The sequence below is a fragment of the Lagopus leucura genome, unplaced genomic scaffold, assembly GCF_019238085.1.
Source record: "Lagopus leucura isolate 7727_CA_CO unplaced genomic scaffold, USGS_WTPT01 Super-Scaffold_100030, whole genome shotgun sequence".
In the NCBI taxonomy this organism is placed as follows: Eukaryota; Metazoa; Chordata; class Aves; order Galliformes; family Phasianidae; genus Lagopus; species Lagopus leucura.
The window spans coordinates 3,033,071-3,055,009 of NW_024962281.1; the positions used below are offsets into that span (position 1 = coordinate 3,033,071).

At 47.6% G+C, this 21,939-nt stretch overlaps 1 protein-coding gene across 1 annotated transcript; it reads left to right on the forward strand.

Moving 5' to 3' along the window:
- Window positions 1-610: 610 nt before the first annotated feature.
- TGFBI (transforming growth factor beta induced) lies at window positions 611-21,208 on the forward strand. Its single transcript, XM_042881469.1, has 17 exons — window positions 611-723; window positions 3,762-3,860; window positions 10,609-10,673; window positions 11,130-11,287; window positions 11,966-12,130; window positions 12,621-12,767; window positions 13,438-13,579; window positions 14,168-14,380; window positions 14,540-14,677; window positions 14,923-15,068; window positions 15,196-15,332; window positions 15,841-15,971; window positions 17,971-18,095; window positions 18,978-19,080; window positions 19,453-19,532; window positions 19,997-20,021; window positions 20,176-21,208. Exons 1-17 carry the CDS (start codon window positions 611-613, stop codon window positions 20,229-20,231), a joined length of 2,043 nt encoding a protein of 680 aa, XP_042737403.1. The 3' UTR covers window positions 20,232-21,208.
- Window positions 21,209-21,939: the final 731 nt, after the last annotated feature.

Consider the following 21,939-nt stretch of genomic DNA (forward strand, 5'->3'; position numbering starts at 1 on the left):
GCTTGAGGCTCACTGCTGAATTCAGCCCCGGACTTAACCGACAGGAAACAACCAACTTGGTGTAGCAGAGCATACTGAGGGCAGCCTCGCTGCTCCTGCTGGCCTAAAGAAGCCTCTCACCAAGCATGGCACTGAGAGCTGGGAGCATGAAGCAGCCACGTGAGAAGGTGCAGCACGGGTGGACAAAGGCGCTCCGCTTGTGGGACAGACCCGGCAGCTCCCCGGGGGCTGGGATCAGACGGGACACCCGGAGCGCATCAGGGACCGGACTGGGGGGAAGTGGTCTGGGGGTGGAATAAAGGGTTCGGGAGGAGAAGAAAAAGAGTGAGGACGAAGCGAGGCGCCGGCGGGAGGCTGGAGGAGCGCTTTGCTCGGGGTCCGGCGGAGGGCCGGGCAGGCGGCCCGAGGGTTGGATGCCGTCCCCGGGGCGGCCCCCTCTCCCCTCCCTCTCCCCCCCCCCCGTCCCCTCCCGCAAGGCCGGCCCGGGCGGCGGCTCCTCTCCCCCCGCGGGGCCGCACAGCCGCTCCCCGCCCCCGCGCCGCCGCCGCATTTAACGGGGACGCGCGGCTGCTCCGTCCCGTCCGGCCCGTTTCCCGAAGCGGCCCCGGCCATGGCGCGCCCGTCGCTGCCGCTGCTGCTGCTGGCGCTGGGGCTCGCCGCCGCCGCCAAGTCCCCGTACCAGCAGGTCCTGCAGCACAGCCGCCTCCGCGGCCGGCAGCACGGGTAAGCGGCGGCTCCGCTCTGCCCGCGGGGAGAGGGGGGAGAAAAAGCAATAGAAATACCCGCAGAACTTTTCTTTCCCTTTATTGGTGCAGCTGGCTGCGTGCGCGGGGCGAGCCCGGCTGCGATCAGTGCCGTGCTTCTTCCTCTGCACTCTTCCTTCCTTTCTCTGGCGACTTTTTCTTCCTTCCCCCATGATTTTTCTTCCTTCCTCTGACAGCTTTCCCCCTTTCTCTCAGGATGCTTCGTAGTCCCGATGCCCTGTTGGATGGCTCAGTGATGCTATCAGTCTCTCCTCATTAAGGAAAAAGGGGACAAAAAAAAAAAAAAAAAAAAAAAAAAAAAAAAAAAAGCAATATCCCAGATTTGGAACTGCTGAGCATCCCATGGAAGGAATTGTTGTTTTCATGAATGTGTAGGAAAAGAGAATGGTTTCAATGGCAGAAGGGTATCTCTGTGGGTGAGCACCAATTTAATCGGACTGTACATCCTGAATGTTTTCCTGACTGAAGTCATCACTTCTTTAATCACAGACTTTCTGAGATAGGAGTTCCCCAGCAGTGCAGGTAGAGCTCCTGCTGGATGAGCAGTGTGTGATGGGCTGCATAGCCCAGTGTATTTACTGGCAGGTAGAAAACCAACCTTCATGGTTGCATGTTGGGAAGGAGTTGGAGTGAAACGATGAGAGCAGCTTCAGGTGGCTTTTGTTGCTCATTGTGGTGGCGTTGATTGAGCTGTAACCTCCATTGAAATGCATCACCGAAGGGTCATGAATGGTGACCTGAATGGCTTTCAAAAAAACCCCGGGCTGAAATATTGCAGTTTGAAACGTGTCTGGCAGGGATCCAGCCCAGTATTTACAAGAAGGGGAACGCTTTGCCTATCTGACCAGATAGAGAATCTAACAGGCGACCTCTGAGCAGACGTCTGTTTGTAAAATCTCAATGCTGAATGGATGGCAGTGATTGATGTACAAACACAGCCTTGTTCTTCATCTCTGAGAGATCTGAAGCAAAGTAAATACCTGGCGCTGGTGCTGTTCCTAAGGCAGAAGTTTGCTCAGAGCTGTGAGTTGGTGCAGCTTCGGTGTAAAGTGCTGTGAGGGCAGCACAGGGGCAAATGTGGCTGCGCTGCATGGCGGTGTCTGTAGAGGTGGTGAGGTTGTGCTGAGATGAATCCCGTGTAGCTGACAGCAGCACTTGGCTCATGGGTCCCTCCCTGATGGGGAGCACAACTTACACCACGTTCATTTTCAATCTGACTTCTGAATGACGATTGATGATGTGTCAGAGGGATGCAGTGATGTCAGACCTCAAAGCTGGTGGCTGCAGAAGGGATGTGCAGGAGGAATATGCCCTTCTGCTGCAAGCACCCTCGGTGTCATCAGTGTTCCCACTGAGCCAGCAGCGAGCTGGGTGGGAGTGCTGGGCTCTGTGGCAGCACTTGGACATCTTAATTAATCCTTAAGTGGATCAGTTCAGGTCTAGGAGGGGATAAGTATAGAGGGAGCATTAGGACTTGGAGATGAAGACTCCTGAGCACTGCCTGGGTGCAGGTCATGGGGCGCTGTGCAGGGGTCCTGCTCTGTTCTGGCCCTTTCCAGGGCTGCCCCCAGCCCAGCAGCTCTGCTTGCTGAGCACTGGGCTCCAGCACAGCCCAACAACGGGCGGTTTGATCAGCGTGGAGCACTGGGAACGCCATGGCAGAGGTGATGAACTCCAGTGAGGAGAGGGGAGAGTGTTGACAAATTCGTTTTAAGCCAGACTGGGCAAAGACCCAGAATGTGCACAGCAGGGAGCCGCTACTACAGCCAGCCTGTGGGAATCACTGACAGCACAGCCCTGGGGGGACCTTCCTGCATGGAGGAAAACCAGGGAAAAGCCTTTCCAACAGGTCACCCCCCTGCATTGCTGGGTCTCAGCGAGGGAGAAGGGGGAAAAGTAGCACCGGTGTGGGATTTTCTTGGCAGGCTGCTCCCTGTTCGTGGGGGAAGTGATCAAACAAGTCCTTCAGTAGCCAGCCTTGTCAAGAGGAATATTAGAGGGATTGTCCACCGCCGTCAGCCAGACGCTGAAATCGAGGCAAGATTTGGAATTTCGATCTAATTGGAACCACATTTCAGTGTGGAGGGGCCAGGGGAGCTGAGGTGGGCTGAGTCACAGAGCACAGACGTGTCTCTCAGCCTCTCAGCTGTGATTTGGTGTGCGGAGCACTGAGCTGCTGCCAGCCTGCGCCAGCTGAACGTTCGGATTTGTGATTTCTGCTCTTTCATAATAGATTCTCTCTACTTGTCCCTCTCCTTATATACAAAAGGGAATGACATTTGTGCCCGCTCACACTAGCTGTGGGCACAACCATGCTCATAGTCACAGCTGCTGGCACACGAAGCACAGAGCGCTGGCAATGGGAGGAGCAGGGAAGCACTGTGCTGGCCAAAGGAGGAGTCAGCTCCTGTTTGACCACAGCTTTGCTCTCAGCTTCTTAGAAAGCTGAAAGGCTGCTGTCAGCTCTCACTGAGATGATTCACACACGCAGTGCCCCATTCTTCTGACGGAGATTGGAATCTTACAGCCACTGCTGGCCTGTGCCACCCCACACCGTGCTGCCCTTCCCCGTCAGCATCCACCTCCAGCACAGGTGGAGCCCATCAGACAGCAGAAGGACCCATTTTGGGTGCTGATCCGTATCTGTCTTCCATTAGCTCCTAAACCATAAAAATTTGGGAAATGTTTTGAATGATTGCCAAAATATATTAGGTTTCAATAGGGATTTCAGACTGTAAATTGCTGTTTGCCATAGAAATCTCAACCAAACCATTGTCCCTATGTACTTTGGGGGGAGGTAGAAGATGGCAAGATGTGGAGCTTTTGCACGTGGTAAAGAAAAACATAACATTGCAGAGCGGATGGAGAGCTCTTCCCTTTCTGCCTTTGCTTTGTGAGCTCCCCAGCACACCCCAGTCCCTGAGCTCCCTCCCCACCGACCCCTCTGGTTGCTGTTGGGCCCCTGACAGACCCCTCTCTGCTTTGTCCTTCCTGCAGCCCCAACGTCTGTGCCGTGCAGAAGCTGATTGGCACCAACAGGAAATATTTCACCAACTGCAAGCAGTGGTACCAGAGGAAGATCTGTGGGAAGGCAACGTGAGTACTTGGGAACCCCCCCCCCCAGTGCTGCCCCAAGGCCTCTGCTGAGTGCTGGGATGGAGAGGCACGTAGTGCAGTGTGTGTTGGGTGTGTGCATTGGATGTTAAGAGTTGTTTCAGCCTTTGGCTGCTGAAAACATGGCTTGTGTCTTGTGTTTTTCTCCTGTGACAAACGTGGAATATTTATGTTTAGATGTTGAGAATGGAAAATACTGTGTTTATAAGTTCGTTGGCAGGTTCTGTTGTGATTAGACAAGGTTTCAAACAAAGAGAGGAGAGATTTAGACTGGATATAAGAAAATGTTGTGTACAATAAAGGTGGTGAAATGCTGGAGCAGGTTGTCCAAAGATGTATTGGGTGCCCCATCCCTGGAGACAGCCCAGGTTGGGCTGAGGGGCTGCGAGCACTGATGGAGCTGCAGAAGTCCCTGCTCACTGCAGGGAGTGGGACAGGATGGCCTTGAGGGATCCCTTCCAACCCAAACCATTCTGTGATTCTGTGCTATTCAAACCCTGATGATTTATTCTAGTTGCATTTCCATATGTACCTGTATGGCTCTCGGTGCTCTAAGTGTGGATGCTATAATGGAGCATGGACCAGATGTCTTCTAGTAGTCAGTGTGTCTCCTTCTTTCACTGCTAAGCCAAATGCTGAAAAAAAACAAATAACAACAACAACAACAAAAAAACAGGCATAAAAGACAGCCTGATGGATATTGGAGAGACCACAAAATTCATCTGCGCGTGTTTTCTTTGGAAGTAAAAACAGAAATAGAGAGAGGTGTTGCTTTTAGCCAGCATTCTATTGACCCCACCAGGAAAGTTAATTACACTCGCGGGCCAGTTCCACATCTAAATGATAACAGTCAAGTAAGTGCTGCATAAAGGATGGGCACGAGCAGCCTGGGGACATTCCTGCCAGCGATGCAGTCAGCAGATAATGATGGCCATGCATGCCTGACTCAGCACCAGGCTGCAAATGGGAGCAGGGAAGCTTTTTGGAGTCCAAACAGGGCTTCAGACAGATGAAACCAAAGTCCGGGCAGCTTCTTCTCGCTTGAAATGATGTGTTGTGAGAAGTCACTGATCTAGAGCAAACAACAGGAATCATCCGCTGTGCGCAGCCCCTTGTGATGTGTAATTGGATCTATAGGAACGTGCTGCTCTTTACTGCTGATTAAATAAACTCTGGTTCTGTAGTAAACAGCAGGCGTTGAGGTCTGTAGTGGGGGTGAGCTGTGCTGCTGTTGCCTTTGTTGGCTGAGCTGTTTTTGCTGGCTGTTGGGTTTGGTTTTATGGATCTGCGTTGGTATTATGAGGAGGGAGGTTGAATTGCCCCTTATGCAGAGCAAACCAACTCCCCCCTAATTCTGTGAAAGCACCAAATCTGGGGAGATTTAATTGGAATGATCAGAATTCAAACTCCCATCTTGGCTGAACGGTGGCTTTTTTGATGTCAGTGGACCAGATCCTGGCATGGCAGGGTGGTATCATCACTTCTTCTGATAAGGGAGTAGCACAGCCGCCAAACAAAGCAAGATAGTGCTGTGAGTGTGGGATAGCTTTGCTCTTAAAATCACTGAAGGGCAAGGAGATGCCAGCCGTGGGTTGCTTCAGCTCTGGAGCACATCAGAAACTAAACCTTGAGTAACCCAACGTGTATTTGGCAGAAAGCAACTCACCCACTTATCTCCAGGAGGAGCTGGAGGGACTGGCATCTGGCAGAGCCTGGTGATGTCATTTGAGGAGATGGGGTGATCTCTTCCAACCTTTTTTCCCCTGCTTTTACCCAAATGTCTTATCCAATGATGCGTTGCTGAGAAGAAAGCACACACAGCATTAACCTGTGTGTTAACCTATGAGATAATGTTCCCATTACACATGGAATTTGCTCGCTGTTCTTCACTTTGCGTCATACCAACAATGGGTTTTACTGTCCTTCTCTCCTTTCCTAGCCATTTCTGAGCCCTGGCTTTGCTCTGTTCCTTATATGCTGATGCAGAACAAAGAATGTGTGCCTCGCTCAGATTTTCTGGAGCACCCTGGGACAGCTCTGATTACAGACATTTGCTGGTGATGGCTCCCTCTGGACGCAGTGCTCCCGGCGTATGGAAGCAATCAGGAGCTGTTCATAAAGGATGTTATTTGCTGTGCTGCAGCAAGTGGACTCTCACTGCAGTGTCAGGGCCTGGCATGCTCCATGCTGGGTGCTCTACCTCCTAGGAGCATGCATGGGCACAGGTGATGGTGCCCAGCATGAGCCCCAAAACCGGCCCTGTGTGTGGGGCTGAGCTGGTCTGGCAGAGCTCCTGAGGATAACCTCAAGTCCCAGAAATAGTCAGGGTTTGGCACGTGTGTCAGCAGAACTGGAGGCTGCAGCCTGCACTGGGGATCCACGCTTGGGTCTTCCCCATGGTGGCTGCATGCACTTCTTCAGCCCAAGTGGGGTCCCAGTGCCTGTCTCGCACCAGAGCTTCTCTGGATGAACATCATCACTTATTTCTTTTTCCTAAAAGGCTTTTTTCCACCTTTGTGAAGTCCTAGGTTGGCAGATGCTTGACTCAGTGCATCCGCTTCTCTTTTGGCCTATTATCTTTATTTGCTTGAAGGGTTGGTGGTGTGACAAATTGGAAGTGTGTAGCAGATGCAGGTATCTGGCTCCAGGAAGGTAGATTTGACTGCTTTGATTTTTGATTTCCTTTATTTTCCATCATCCTAGCATGTCCAGAGACACTGAGAAACTGGAGAGATGCAATAATTAAGGCTGGAAAAATATCATCTAGCTTAGGATATGCTTGGTCTTCAGTCTTGCCCCAGGCACATCACCTTCCAGGTGCTGCTCCAGAACCACTCCCAGAGGTGCAGAGGGTGCTGTGTGGCACTGCTCTGTAGCTCTCACCTGACAGAACCAAGTTCTGGCTGTGAGCACCAGCCTTGGTGGTGTGGCTTTGCAAGCTTGCTTCTTGAACAGCATCTTCCAGTGCATTGGGGTGGAGCGCTGAGCCGGAGCTGGATGCGCACGATGGAAAATCCAGCTCATGCATCAGAAGGGGACTCTCACCTCTTTATCTACATATTTTTTTTTTTCTGCTTTTCTTCTCTTTGTTAAAGTGTTGGCTCACGCAGTTGGGAAGAAATTAGATAGAGGATTTATGTACGTTTTATCATTGCATTACTTGCTGATGAAGTGAGATAAGGCGGTTGGCAAGAAGTCTGACACCGCTTTGATTTTAATGAGCACTGAAACTAGATTGTTTTGGTAATTAGGTAATTTTCCACTGTTGGTTATTCCAAGGCCGAGGAAATCGTTTATTTAGAGTATATTCTCATCGTTGTGACTGGGCTTTTTATATGTTCCTATCTCCCTTAAGCACTGGAAGTGGGGGTTGCAATGAATGCCTCCCACACACACTATTTGCCTTGAGAGCAGGACGACTTATACACATTTTTTTAATTATTATTACTATTATTTGAGGAATAACTGGTAGCAGTGAGCTGCCTCTCAGTACTTTTCCTTTTTTTTTTTCCTTTTGAATTAACTTATATATATATATATATATATATATATATATTTTCCTCAGCTCAGGAAAAGAAACGAGTCTCTGGCACAATTTTTACAAAACCAAAACATATGGATTTTATTACAGGAAATTATTACAAATGGATCTTTATTCACTAATATATGCCTCAGCTTACTTTTATTACCTTGAAAAATGCACTTAAAATTTAATTTCACGTCCTAAGAATGCCCCAGCAGTGAAACAATGACTAATAAAAAGCAAGGGGCTTGCTTCTGCGCTCAGACACTTTGCCATTTAGGAGTGCAGCATTTCCAAACCAAAGGCTGAAAAGCTGTGAAGACTCAAGTCAAAACTTTTCAGTGAGGGGGTCAGGAAATTGTGGCTGGAGGTGTTGCAGAGTGGGTGACAAGTGCTCTTTGTAGGAGAGCATTGCTTGTTGAACCCCTGCTGCTGTGTGGAGCCAGTTGGGGTGACACCAGCACCTTGGCTTGGTTTTTGTGCCAAGTTCTCTAGATTTTAAAGATTTGGTACAACCAAAGCCTTTGGACAGCAGGGTCAGATTGCTCATCTTGTTACATCTGGGGCTCATGGAGAAGAACATATCAAAGAAGCATCCTTGTTCCCATGTAGGTAAGTTACTGTATCCTGAATGTGGGGCAGAGCAGCCACAGCCATGCTGCTCTCTGGGGTTGGATGAGGCTGCAGGACCAGCTGGGCCCCAGTGCTGAGCATCCCCTTGAGCTGTATCCATGTTTCCTTGGGCACACTGAGTGATCCAATTGGATGGTTTCACCCATCAGCCCATCAACCACAGCAGGGAGCATGGCTGAAGGTGGGGATCATAGAATCATAGAATGGCCTGGGTTGAAAAGGACCTCAAAGATCACCTAATTTCAACCCCCCCTGCCATGGGCAGGGGCACCAAAGGGACCCAAAAGGATGGTTTCATGAGCCCTGGGAGTGGCTCCTCGTAAGGGCCAGCACTTGGCTGAGCACCTTTCTGTCCACACGGCCTTTCCTGGTACTCAAAAAGCCTTTAAAAAAATCCCTGTTGAGATCATACGGGACAAGATGGGAGGGGAGGTTGTGAATGGTGAACTTGGAACGCAGGGCCAGGTGATGCTGGTGGATCCCTTCAGTGGGTGAGTGAGACTGGAGGCTTGGAGGAGCCTGCCCACAAGCAGAGCTGACCCTACTGCTGGCCTTGCCATGAGCTGCCTCGGTGTGGTGATGCTGGAGGTGACCCTCACCCCAAAAAGCAGGCAGTGTGGTCCTGTCCCATCTCACTGCCCTCGGCTCCTGTCCCAGCCCCCAGCATTGAGCCCTGTGTGCACCACATCCCTCCCACTCCTCGCAGCTCGTTCAGCTCCCATCGATCCATAAATAAGCCTTTTAAAGCCTATGTCAGCACTCAGGAATTATTTATGCTGAACTTTGCAATGATTTCTTTTTAATCAGCTCTTCGTCTTTGATTGCAGCTCTGAATCAGGGGAACTGTCTAGACTGGATTTAGTTTCTAGGGTGGAAAAAAAAAATGAAAAATCAGAGGTAGGGGAGGGAGGTGGCAGAGGGAGAAAGTGTGTGTTTGTAATGAACACGAGACGGGGGGCTGAGGAAAGCAGAGCAGCAGGGTGTTAAGATCTCCAGTAGTCAAAGGAAGGGATTGCTTTAGGCAAACTCTTTCCCACATGGAATATATAATGTCTAGACAATCAGTCTGGGTTTGCTTTGTAATTCTCTTAGGAAACCATGAGACAGAATTTATTTGCTTCTGTCACAGAAAAGCAGGTATTTGTTTCACTGGCTAGCTCTTAATTACCCTGAAGAATTCCCTCTTAAACCCCAGGCATTTCCACTGTTTGTTAACACTGTTAAAATGATGACAAATATCTGAAGCTTGAGGATTTTGCCTTGTCTGAGTGGGTGTCCACCGGACTTGTCTCTAATCCAGCTGGGAGCACAGAGGAAACAAGTCTCTTTAGGAGGAATATCGATCCGTCACTGCCCCAGCCCATCCATCAGATGGCCTTGCTCCTTTCACACCAAGCCTAAGAGCAACAAGTGAAAGACACCCTGTGAAAAATAAACAGGTCACTCCCAGACTGACTTTTATTAATTTTTTTTTTCCTGTTTGTATGGTGACATTCCCTTTGATGGCCAGAATCAGATGACTTATTTCATTTCCCTCTGAGCTGCAGACAATGGGTGCAGCACTCAGGCCATGGATGCTCATCCATCACTGGTTCCAAGCAGCCAAGACCAGAGATGCTCCTTCCCCTGTCATGCCAGTGTTGCTATAAACAAGCAAATGGTTTCTGGGGTGGACAGGAGTGGGATGAAGCACAGGGAAAACGCTTGGCTAGTTTGGTAGAGCAGTCATACTGGAGTTGTAGTCCCAGCAGATACACTGGGACATCCCCAGATCCTTCTGAGGAAGGGGATGAACTCAGTGAGCAGAATTCCCATTGCCAAAAATACAAATACAGATCAGAGGTATTGGGTGTTTTGGTATGTCTGGTATTGCTCTGTCATGAATCAAAGAAGCACTTGAGTTTTCTCAGTCCTTAATCTTGTGTGCATTGAATGAGTGTGCAGCCATTGGCTTGAAGCCCTCAGTGCTATAGATGGGTGTTCATTATTCACTGCTGGCTTGTGCTGGAGCAAAACAGCTGGGAAATAGGCAGCTAGCACCAAATCCCACTAGGAGATATGTGGAGATCATAGAATGGTTTGGGATGGAAGGGACCTTTAAGATCACCTAGTTCCACCTCCATTGCTATAGGAGGGATATATCATCTTTACTTCTGGGTCCTCTCCTAAGAGATACTTGGAGATATAGATGTCTACCATCACTTGTAGGTCTGTGCCTCACTTCTCTGTCCCGTGCAGGTACTGAGATGGTGCTGAGCTCACCACCTCACTGAGGTGCTCTGCTGGGCCCACTGTTATCAATTTCCATCACTGTTTGTACAGAGACCAGCAAAATAGCTGGGCAAGGGTGGTTTTGCAAAGAAATAGTTTCTGTTTTTGTTCTGTAGAGAAGCTGGCAATGTACAGCCCTGGAGATGATAGGTATGGTTTGTCTTTTGCTCATGTATATGTTTCTGAGGAAGTTTGCTTTAGAAACATCACCGAGTAGGGATGAGTGCAGGCAGGGCTATAGCTAATACAGGAAAAGCAGTGAAACACTCTCGGTTAATCTCCTGTATCCATCTCTTATTCCAGAGTAATCAGCTACGAGTGCTGTCCTGGATATGAAAAAGTTCCTGGAGAAAAAGGCTGCCCAGCTGGTAAAAACATGTTTGACATTTTTTAGACTTCTTACATACGTCAGCCCAGTTAAGGAGAATGCTAGAAAATTGCCCAGAGTGAATATGAGGTTTGCAATTTGTGCACAAGATTGCCTTGAATGAGTCAAAAATGGACTCAGCAGAGCACCAGCTGAGTGCCAGATTAGCTCCAAAGCATGCAAAGCATTCCAGACAACTTAAAACCTTGGATATAATTAAACTCAATCAAGCATGGGAGGGCCATAGGGAATTACTCTTTCCAACAAGTAATACAGCTCTGCTGGAAATGCAATACAAGGTAACGATAGAGTAACAGTTCTGCCAGTCTCTTCTCAGTTCTGTTTTGGCAAGCATGAGTTGGACAAAATTCCCTTTAATAGGAAATACAGCTCAGTGGCTGGTGGGGGCTGGGAGAGGACTAACGGGGTCTGGGGAACATAACCTGTCTTCTTCCAGCACTGCCACTCTCAAACATCTACGAGACGCTGGGAGTGGTGGGCTCTGCTACCACGCAGCTCTACTCCGACCGCTCCAACCTGAGGCCAGAGATCGAAGGACCTGGAACTTTTACTATTTTTGCCCCGAGTAACGAGGCCTGGGCTTCCTTGTCTGCTGTAAGAGTTTATTCCCCTTCTTCCTCTTCTTCCCCTGGCTTTCAGTATTGGAGATTCAGCCTCAATCTGCACAACAGGCACATCCTGGTGTAGGAAGGGCTGGGAATTTCCAAGATGGGAACTGCTGTCAGCTCCAGAGCTTTGTTTCTGACAGACCCCAGCACTGCCCAGTGATGTGGGTGCTCAGCAGGGGGTGGATATAGCAGTCATTTCATTCAGTTTTCCCTGCTTCTTTGTGTTAGACGTTGCGGTAAGACAACAGGGAAAGTTGTCTTCTCTTTCAGTTTTTCTTTACTGCTTTGTTTATTCTTGATCATTTTGAAGCCTGTATCCCCAAGCAGCAGCAGCAGAGCTGGTGTGGAAAGTCACCTTTCTTTGTCAACGCCTTTGGTCACCCTATTGCATGTGTCCATGCCATGACCCCACTCTGGAGCTTGCTGCCATCTGTCTGCCAAGGACAGGGCTGCCAGAGCTGCTCGCTGCTGCTTTAAGGCAAAAGATGAGCTTTGATGGAAGTTAAAGCTCTGAGTCTGCCACAGGTGGCATAAGGTTGAGCACGTCACCTCATACACACACACACACACGTGGCCCTTTGGTGCAGCCAAACCTCCTGACTCTCCCCAGTGACAAGGTGAAAAAATGAACAAGCGCTGGAAAATTCATGTTGCTGATTTTCAGGAAACACTGGATTCCTTGGTCAGCAATGTCAACATTGAGCTGCTCAATGCCCTCCGCTACCACATGGTGAACAAACGGGTCCTCACGGATGACCTGAAACATGGAACAACGCTGAACTCCATGTACCAGAACCTGCCCATCCAGATCCACCACTATCCCAATGGGGTAAGATGTTGGCACTCAACCTGCCCGCAGCAGGCTTGCTGTTCTGTTGTCTTGCAGCTCCTGCACAGTTCTTTGTCCCCCAGATCTGTGTAATGCTTAGGCTGAAGACTGTTGACTTAGGATAGATGTTTAGAAGGAACTAAAAAAGAATGTTTATAAGTGGTTAGTTCTGTAGATGCTGCTGCAAGGAGGTTGCCCATACTGCTGTATAACACGATGCTTGTGTAAGTATTTGACGTTGCATATTTTCTTAGGGTAGACAAAACCACTGATTGCTTTCAAAGCTTTTTAAACACAATACCATTCAGTTTTTGAAAGAGTACTCTCATTCTTTATGTGTTTTTTGGGTTTTTTTTTTAGGAAACCACATTTCTGCTCCTGCTGGTTCAATATTCTAGTGCTCACTGCGTTCAAGATAGAATAACAGCAGCGGCTGCTTCACCTTCTTGTTTTAGTGCCCATAACACCCTGTGCGTCTTTCCCTCTGCAGATTGTGACTGTGAACTGTGCCAGGCTGCTGAAAGCTGACCACCACGCCACCAACGGAGTGGTTCACGTCATTGACAAAGTCATCTCCACCACCACGAACAGCATTCAGCACATCGTTGAGACCGAGGAAAGCCTGGAGACCCTTCGGGTGAGTCTGACCCATGTGTGCTGAAGGGCTCCTTAGAGGTATTCACTCATCCCACTCCTTTTGAAGTTTGACAGTGTGTGAATGCTGTGACTCTGCTGCTGAGAGCATCCAGTAGAGCTTGTTTTGCTGTAGGAAGAGTGCTCGATATCAGTGTATTTTTATGAGAATAATTGTCACCCTGCTACTGCTGTCAGGAGGAAGACACAAACTGAGTCTGGCCCCTCTCTCTTGTATCGTAAAACCAGCCTTAGGAGCTGTTAACTCTTCAGATTTGATGTGTACCAACATATATCTGCTTTGCTGTCTGCCAGGTTAAGGAATAAAGAGGAAAGCAGAGGAATTCTGCAGTTCACCAGCTGTAAAGTCTGGTCTGAATTATTTACTGGAAGTGCAGTGACCCTTTCCAGGCACATTGGGGTATTCGAACCGGCTCTGAGACTGGCCCAAAAAAGCTCTTGTACTCAGATTTTTGGAGCATAAGAGAACCAAGAGGCCAGGCCAAATTTATAGAGGGACCAAAGTGCTGAAAGAAGCTATTCAGGACTTTTGTACGTGCACTGAAATTCTAAAAGCTGTGATAAATCTGGCTCTCAGTGACTGCCTGGACAAAGCTGCTGACCTTTGCATTCTGGCTGGATGTATTTTACCCTTTCTTCTCATTTCTCTGAAGGCTGCTGTGGCTGCTTCTGACCTCAACAGCTTGCTGGAGAGCGAAGGCCAGTACACCCTTCTGGCTCCAACCAATGAAGCCTTCGAGAAGATCCCACGGGAGATGCTGAACAGGATCCTGGGGGACCCAGAAGCCCTGAGGGGTAAGTGATTTGTTTATCAAGCCCACCGAGAGAATAAAGATTATTCTGCAGTTCTTTGGAATTCCTTTTTAAATAGATGTGAGCAACCCCTTGGTACAGTCTAAGCTGCAGTCAACACATTTGACATCCTCCATTTTTTTTAGCATGGACAGTCCAGGCTTCTTCGGATGTAGTTGTGTAGATGTGGCAGAGAGGGTGGTAACAGATATAGAGGAGGGAGTGAAGCAGTGTTTGAAGTATTTTCTTAGCACTCCTCTTTGTGGTAATGATTTCTATCAGCCTATAGCTAGAAGAGTGCTAGCATCTAATCAGTGTAACTTCCTTTGGCAAATGAATTGAGTAATCACACAAAACCTTTCTGAAATTAACAAGGGCATATAAAAATCATCCGTTTAGAACACTTCATTTCACAGACTGCTGAATTAAAACCGCACAGCACAGTCTGTAATAGCTGAGCATCCTGTGTCATGGGTCCCTGTGCTCCCTCTGTACTTCAGAGGCCCTCACCTTCAGAACATTATCCCAAAAACCTGCATTAATTGCAGGGTTGATATTTCCAGCTCGCTAAGACACTTGCTTCTCTCACAGACCTGCTGAACCATCACATCCTGAAGTCAGCCATGTGTGCTGAGGCCATCATTGCTGGGCTGACGATGGAGACACTGGAAGGAACCACCCTGGATGTGGGCTGCAGTGGGGAAGAGCTGACGCTCAATGGGAAGCCCATCATTGCCAACAAGGACATCCTGGCTACCAACGGCGTTGTCCACTTTGTCAATGAGCTGCTGATCCCAGACTCAGGTATTGGAGGCACTGTTACATCTCTTGTTCTGTTCCCCTTCTTTTGTCTTCTTTTTTTTTGTCAAAGAAGATTTAGAGGATGTAAGTTGGTGGGTTTTTTTGTGGCAATGAGTGGATTGTGTTGGATGAGATGTTACAATGCATTGCTTTTCTTTTCAGCTAAGACACTGTTTGAGTTGGCCCAGGAATCTGAAGTTTCTGAGTCTATGAACCTTTTCAGACAAGCTGGCCTAAGTTCACATCTAACTGGCAGTGAGCGAGTGACCCTCCTTGCCCCAGTGAATGAGGTGTTCAAAGGTAATATGTGGGGTAAATCCCTCTCTTCTATTGGTCTGGGCCACAGGTCTGCTTCAAGCTGTCTCTCTTTGGCTGAGTTTCAGTGTGCAAACACACCCTCTCTCAAATGCCTCAGCTATAGATGGTGACATGTAGCTTCAAAATTAAAAGCTGTTGTGGGTAGCAATCTGCATGTGGACGTCTTCAGTGTCTCTGTGGTCTTTCTAAGTGAGTCACTAGTTCTGTCCTTATTTTCTTGGCTGCAGATAAACGCCCCACTGTTGACAGCAATATGAGAAATTTGCTTCTGAACCACATTGTTAAAGACCAGCTCTCTTCTAAATATCTTTACCACGGTCAGAAACTACAGACGCTGGGTGACAAGGAACTGAGAGTATTTGTGTACCGCAACGTGAGTTTGTGCAGCTTGCAGTGCTAAATATGGGCGGTTGCTCTGCACAGATGACTTCTGTCCTATCCCAGATCTCTGTTTCCAAGCATATGCTGATAAAGTTGTTTTTCTGGAATTGCATTTGCAGAACCTATGCATTGAAAATGCCTGCATTGCTGCCCATGACAAGAGAGGGAGGTTTGGGACATTGTTTAGTGTGGACAAGATGTTGACCCCACCAACTGGCTCAGTGATGGATGTTCTCAAGGCAGACCATCGCTTCAGGTGACCTTTCTGCTCTTCCTAGGTGCCAGTTAGAAGCAGAAGAGCTGCTTCTGTTTGCTATTCTATTTACTATGGATCACAGTCTTGACTATACGTAATATTTTTAACATAGGAAGAGCACCGAAAACCACAGTCTCATTCTGAAATTATAGGGAGTGAGACTTCAAATAACCCTTCCTTGAATTGTGAGCCAAGAGCGTGTAGTCCCCTTGTGAGTCCGCTATTACAGTAAGAAGCTCTGTAGCCACCTCAGCCTATCAGAACTGCTGTGGCCAAGCCTTCATGTCTGCTCACAAGCCACTTTGCCCCAAGGATACAGCAGCCCCAGCTTGCTTTGTCATTTCTCAGATATTCTTGTTGGGCCTTGCAGGATCATCTGCTATCTGGTCAACTTCTTGCTTAATTGACTTTCTGGACCCCAGCAGGATTTTGCAGTTATAACTTCACAGCTCAGAGACCAGTGAATGTAGTATGTGGTGAAGCCATCAGTGTTTTACATGTCTTGCAGTACGTTGGTGGCTGCAATCCAGTCTGCAGGTCTCATGGAGAACTTGAACAGGCCGGGTACCTTCACTGTCTTTGCTCCAACCAATGAAGCTTTCCAAGCCATGCCACAGGGGGAACTCAACAAACTGATGGGTGAGCATTTCTAGAGCATTCAACTGCCATGTGTTGTTGGTGTGCTATGGAAGAATGGCTCAGGTTCTCTGTCATATCTCATTCTTTGACCCTGTCTGCTGGGAGCATGGAGCTCCTACACAACTGATTTGGAAAAGCCCAATGCAGCATAGAGCTGAGGGTGCACAGAAAGGAGTGGAACATACAAAGCATGGCCATGGGCTTACACTTCTGCTGGGCAGGCATGTTTGATGTGTGTGCTACAAACTTCCTATGACTTCAGTTTGGCTGGGCTAGTTGGTGTGAGCAGGACAGCTCTAAGGTGTTTCTAGAGAAGCCGAGGGGGTCTCTGCCTTGCACATCAGGGATGGTTGCAGTGAGAATGTTTAATAGCATTTAATAGCACAGGCTTGGGGTGTATAAAGAACTGCAAATGGCAAACATGGTCCACGGTCAGCCTCAGGTTGCACTGTATAAAATGTTATTGTGATATGTTATTGTGGAGCTGTTGTTCCATCTATGCATACATGGGTAAAGCGGGAAGTCTGCCCAGTGCTCAGGTCAGCATCGATGGAGACCAATATCCTGAAAAGCTCAGGCATGCAGACTGGCGGTAGAGAAAAGCGTGGGAGTGTTTAATAACCCTCATCTGAATAAGCAGCAGGGTCTCTTATTTTCTTCACGCTGGAAAATGGCTGTGGTTGGAAACAATGCCAGGTATTTCAGTGTAACATCTTCTCGTCATTAAAGCCCAACCAAACACTGATGTCATAATTCAGGAAGCATCTGCCCATGGTGGCTGGTTATCCTTTTAAGTGCATGGATGAGGAATTGGTAATATCAGACTCTACATCCAGCGCAGTGCTTAATGTATAAATATTTCAGAACTGTTCTGCAGCTGTTATAAACGGCTGCAGGAATGAGGTATCCCAGATGTGGACACTTCAGATGTTCTTGTTTTTTCACGCAAATATTTAGCTTACACTTCTGACGAAGAAGTGAATCATGCTGGTGAGGTTGTGCAGTGTGAGCCGTGACCACCCTAGAAAAATGGAAAAAAAGCTTAGAGCCTGTATCAGATATAAACAGCAAAACAAGAAGTCCACATCGCTGGAGGAGCTTCTCTGGTTTCTTACATGAAGGCCATTTCTTGCACTAGCTCTTCCCCATTGTCTTTCTCTGGGATTTGCTGTGGGTTTTAGTCACAGCCTGTAAAGGAAAACGAGGAGGGCTGCTGGCCCATGCTGTGCACATTGCTGCCTCTTGGAGAACAGGTGGTGGTGGGGACACCTCTTGCCTTCCTGAGATCTGTTTCAGAGAACAGCTAAAAGAATAGAGAGAGACCCAGTGAGGTGAGGATTGGGCTCTCAGTCTATGAACCATCAGTGACATAGAATCATGGAATGGTTTGAACTGGAAGGGACCCTTAAAACTTACCTAGTGTGACTCCCTTGCAATGAACAGGGACACCCACAGTTCGATCGGGTTGCTCAAAGCCTGGTCTGTCTCTCCTGCACTTTGCCCTTTCCTACCCAGGAATCCTGCAGTTTCACCTGTGGAGATTACTGCAAAGTGTCATTAGTGTTAATGAAAGTATCAGTGCTTGCAAGTACCAGGGTGCTCTCTGTGATTCTGTGATTTAAACAGAAGATTTTCTCCTCTAAAGTTCACTGAGAAGTGAAAATAGCACCAGAAGAAGGTTCATCGAGTGCTTGTTAAAAAAAACAAGGAGACTGCATCACCAAGACAAAAGGATTTCATGCGTAGGGCAGAGCTGATATGTGTCAAGGTGGGACACTTTCAAGGAAGATGGTCTTTCAAGACTTATTGGGATCCTGACCTGCCCAGGCAGGAGCAGCCTCAGTGCCCTAGCCAGCTCTAACCAAGGGGTATCCAACACTATTTTACCTTGTTTCCTTTCCCTTTTAAGAAATGATGATATTTTCCACGTAGGGTCATTCCAGCAGATGAAACACAGGAAGAAAGCTCTGATGTAAATGTAAATGTTTTCTTCCCCCAGGTAACGCTAAGGAGCTTGCCAGCATCCTCAAGTTCCACATGGCTGATGAGATCCTGGTGAGCGGCGCGGTCAGCGCGCTTGTGAGGCTCAAGTCCATGCAGGGAGACAAGCTGGAAGTCAGCATGGTGAGTCAGAGCTGACGGGACGTGGTCTGTGACCAAAGTCCATGTCAGGGCACAGAGGATGTCTGCTCAGTTGGGTTGTTTGTTGGGAGCCTGTCCTAAACGTGCATCGAGTCGCACCAAGCTGCGTTTCTGGGGCTGCAGTGGAGGGACTACTGCCATGTCAGCAAGTTGGCAACTTTGAAATGTGGTTTGCTTCAGCTTTCTCTCCAGAAGGCCAATTGTAAATGACTTCCAGGAGCTGTTATAAATTTAACCCTGAGTCATGGGGAAAAAACATAAATAAATCAAATGAATAGCTTGTTCAACTAACACGTCTTTTTCAGTGTAATGAAAATGATCTCTGCGTGGGCTCCTCTAACACAGCAGGAGTTATTTAGATGCGTAATTTCATTTCAGAAGTTCTGCACTCCATTAAGAGAATGTAGAATTCCTTATTGAGGACAAATATATATATCTCAGAAAATATGTAACTCACAGCCTTCTCTATGCATAAGGAAGAAAACGCAGGACAAAAATGGAAAGGTTGCTGCTCCAGAGTGTGTTGAGTTGGCCAACCCACGTGGCAGAGCTCTGCCATGTCCAGCCATGGTCTGCTCACTCCTGCTCCAATCCCCATAGTAATCCCTCCTTATGCCAAGATGCTGGTGCATGTGAAGTGTTTCCACCCAGCCCACAGAGAGCCTGTGCTTCAAAACCTGCTGGCTGCTCTGCTCAAGCTATCATTTGGTTTTATACTCTTCTCAATTGGCAAGGGAAGTGAAAACGCTTACAACCATCTAGTAAATGAATGAGTTCAGATGAAGGTTTTACAAAATTGGAAAGCACTGATGACAGAAGTTTCTCGTTTTCTGCTTTTTCACTTTATTTTCTCCTCCTGAACAGAAAAACCACGTCATACACGTCAACAAGGAGCCCGTTGCTGAAAGCGACATCATGGCCACAAATGGTGTGATTCATGCTGTGAGCTCCGTCTTGCAGCCTCAGGGTAGGTTGGAAGTGCTTTGAGCCACACCATTACAGCAGAACTGTCACCAAAACCACCTCTTGTGTAAAGTGAGTGACATAAAACACGGAGCAGACCGTGCATGGGGATGGGTGTGCAGCACAGCCTGCTCTTGCTGCAGCAGGTGCTCTGCTGCCGTGCCCTCTGGGAGTTGTGGTCTCTCCATCTCTGCTTTAGGAGGGAGCAATTACTTCATTTTATTGTGGATGTTATGGGATTTTCAACACACGCTTTGAAATACTATAAGGGAGCAGCCTGAGTGCTTTGAATGCCCTCTATATATGTTAATATCTATCTATCTGGATATGTATCTCTGTGTCTGGTATTTCAGTGCTGTCTCTGTCCCACTCTTAGCTTCAAGGCCACAAGAAAGAGGTGACGAGCCTGCAGATCCTGCATTAGAGATCTTCAAACAGGCATCTGCTTTATCTAAGGTAAAAAGCAAAAAATCCACCGTTGTGGAACTACTGAAATTACATTTTGGTAACAGTGATTTGAAGATAACGTCACACTGAGATTTTGGCTTCCAAAGAGAGTAAATATATATGTTTTCTGGTTTGATCCATCGTCTTTTCTTTATTTAATTGTCTAAGAAGTGGTACTTTTTCAACATGAAGGCTACCATTGATAGCATACCTTGTACGCCTTGCTGTGTATGTCAACCTCCAATAATGCAAATGGCACCAAAGAGTCATTTATCTGCCTCTTCTTCTGCACTTTTGGCAGCGTGAGGAGAACTAGCAAGTAGCTAAGGATCAGAAATGGAAATATTCTAGTTAGTAAAGCTGTTGTGTGTAACAGTTTGGAGACTACAGGTGGATGTATTGGCGTGCAAAGCCTTACAGCTGTCAGGGGTTTGTTGTAGTTATTCAAACACGATGTTTTCTTCCCAATGCAGGTTTCTCAAAGGAATCCTCGGCTAGGTAAGGCAACCTCTCCGCTTCTCCACTCCACCATATGTCCCATCCCTTAAAGAGCAATATATTCTGTGCTCTTGCTGCAAGCGAGATGCAGCATACCCAGGAGGGCAGCGTGTCCGTGTGTCTTTCCCACCCAGTTTGCTTTTCCCCTTTGCAGCGCCCGTCTACTCCCGGCTACTGGCAAAGATGAAGGAGAACTCGGGTGGCTTCTGACCGTGCCCAGTGCCTCCATCCCCTCGCCCTGCCCACGCCACGGGGGAAGGACAGAATTGTTGAAAACCAAATATCGCCCTTAAGTTTATTTTTGTTTCCAATGGAATGGATCAGAAAAATGAAAAGCCATATATATATATGTATATATTTTTAAGGCCGTTTTTATTTGGTTTTGATCACCAAGTTTCCACCTTGAGGATAGTTGGGTTGGTTTTTTATGACAGGCCCAGTTTTGGGCTTGCTTTCTATGACAGAGATGTGCAGGTGCCTAATTCAGCCCTGGTTCAGCAGCACAGAGAGATGCTTAGGGCTCATTCTGGGGCTGCCTTGCTTGGGGGTGAGTTAAGGCCCCTGCTCCAGGCTCCCAGCTGTGGGCTCTGCAAAAACCAGGCTCCCAAAGCAGAAAGCTGGGCACGAGCTCTGCAAAACCCCCATCCAAACCAGGGCCAGAAGTGGGAAATGTTGGTTGGAATGCTCTGTGGGTGTTCAGCTTTCTGAGCAAAGGTGTCACCAGAGTTGCCAGCTGTACCACCAATGGTGACTGATTTGGAGAAGGTAAATTTGAATTCATTAACCAGTACCCAAACAATATGTATATTTTTTTAATTATTATTTTATTGGTTTTTCTTTTGTTTGGCTGGGTTTTTTTTTTTGAACAAACATTGGTTTCCTTCTTTGTTTTAAACGTCAACCATACAATTCTCATTTGATGGCTTTCAACAGAAGCCTCTATTGACTTTGAAGAAACTGCATAATTATAAGCTATGGATTGAACAGTTCTCTCTCTTTTTTATTTTTAATTGGGTTTTGTTTGTGCCTATGGATTTTAATTTTTGTTCACAAAAAGTATTGAATTGAGAGTTCTCCCTGGCAGAAGTCTTCCATTAAATGGTGCCTTTGTAATAATGGTTGTGGGTTTTGTTTTGTTTTTTTTCTTTTGTAATAAAAAAAATTAAAAATAAAATCAAAAATATAAATACAGGAAACATTGGTAATCCTTGGGGGATTTTTATTGTTTGTGTGTAACTGCTTGGTGGTGTTTGGTGAGGAGGGAGGTTTGTATCAGGGCAGATTGGTGTTTGCATACCTAGTAGCGAATTGTTCTTTTCTTGTCCTCTGTGTCTGTCATTTTTTGGGTCTGGAAAGCAGATGAGCAGAGGGACAGCTGAACAACCACCAGCCATAGCAGCAGAAAGCAGATGAATCCAAAAGTCATTTATTTTGCTTCTCCAAAAATATTGCCCTCCCCTCAAACCGAGAGGCTCCCTGCAGGCTGGGCTTTGCCATCCATGTCTGGGAATGGCTGGGCTGGCTTCAGTGCTCCCCTCCACAGGGGTAGGGATGCAGGGCAGCCCCAGACACTGCAGGGCTTGATATCCAGCACAGCTCTTGGGGCTCAAGGTGTCCCAGAAATGTACTTAGGGATTAAAGTGCTCCCACACCCATCCTAACCAGCAGCAGCGTTGTGTCCCAAGGGCACCATTGGCCACAGCACTATGCTTGCAGCACTTCACCCTCTTTGGGGCTCTGTATTTATTCCCTGACTGGGTATTACCTGTAGTGAAATCCATGATTACCAAGGAAAAAAGAAAAAGGGTATCAAGTGCAGCATGCAAAAAAAAAAAGCAACCAAAACCCCAGATGGCTTTGGTCACTCTGGCTGAGAGATGCACTTTTTCTTCCAATAAAAGCCCAAACTGAAATCCCA

Excerpts from the sequence above, each read along its gene's own strand:
- TGFBI (XM_042881469.1), top strand. The coding sequence starts at position 611 with ATGGCGCGCCCGTCGCTGCCGCTGCTGCTGCTGGCGCTGGGGCTCGCC. Across the intron at positions 14,678-14,922 it reads AGTGAATGAGGTGTTCAAAG|ATAAACGCCCCACTGTTGAC; the intron begins GTAATATGTGGG and ends TCTTGGCTGCAG. Across the intron at positions 20,022-20,175 it reads TCAAAGGAATCCTCGGCTAG|CGCCCGTCTACTCCCGGCTA; the intron begins GTAAGGCAACCT and ends TCCCCTTTGCAG.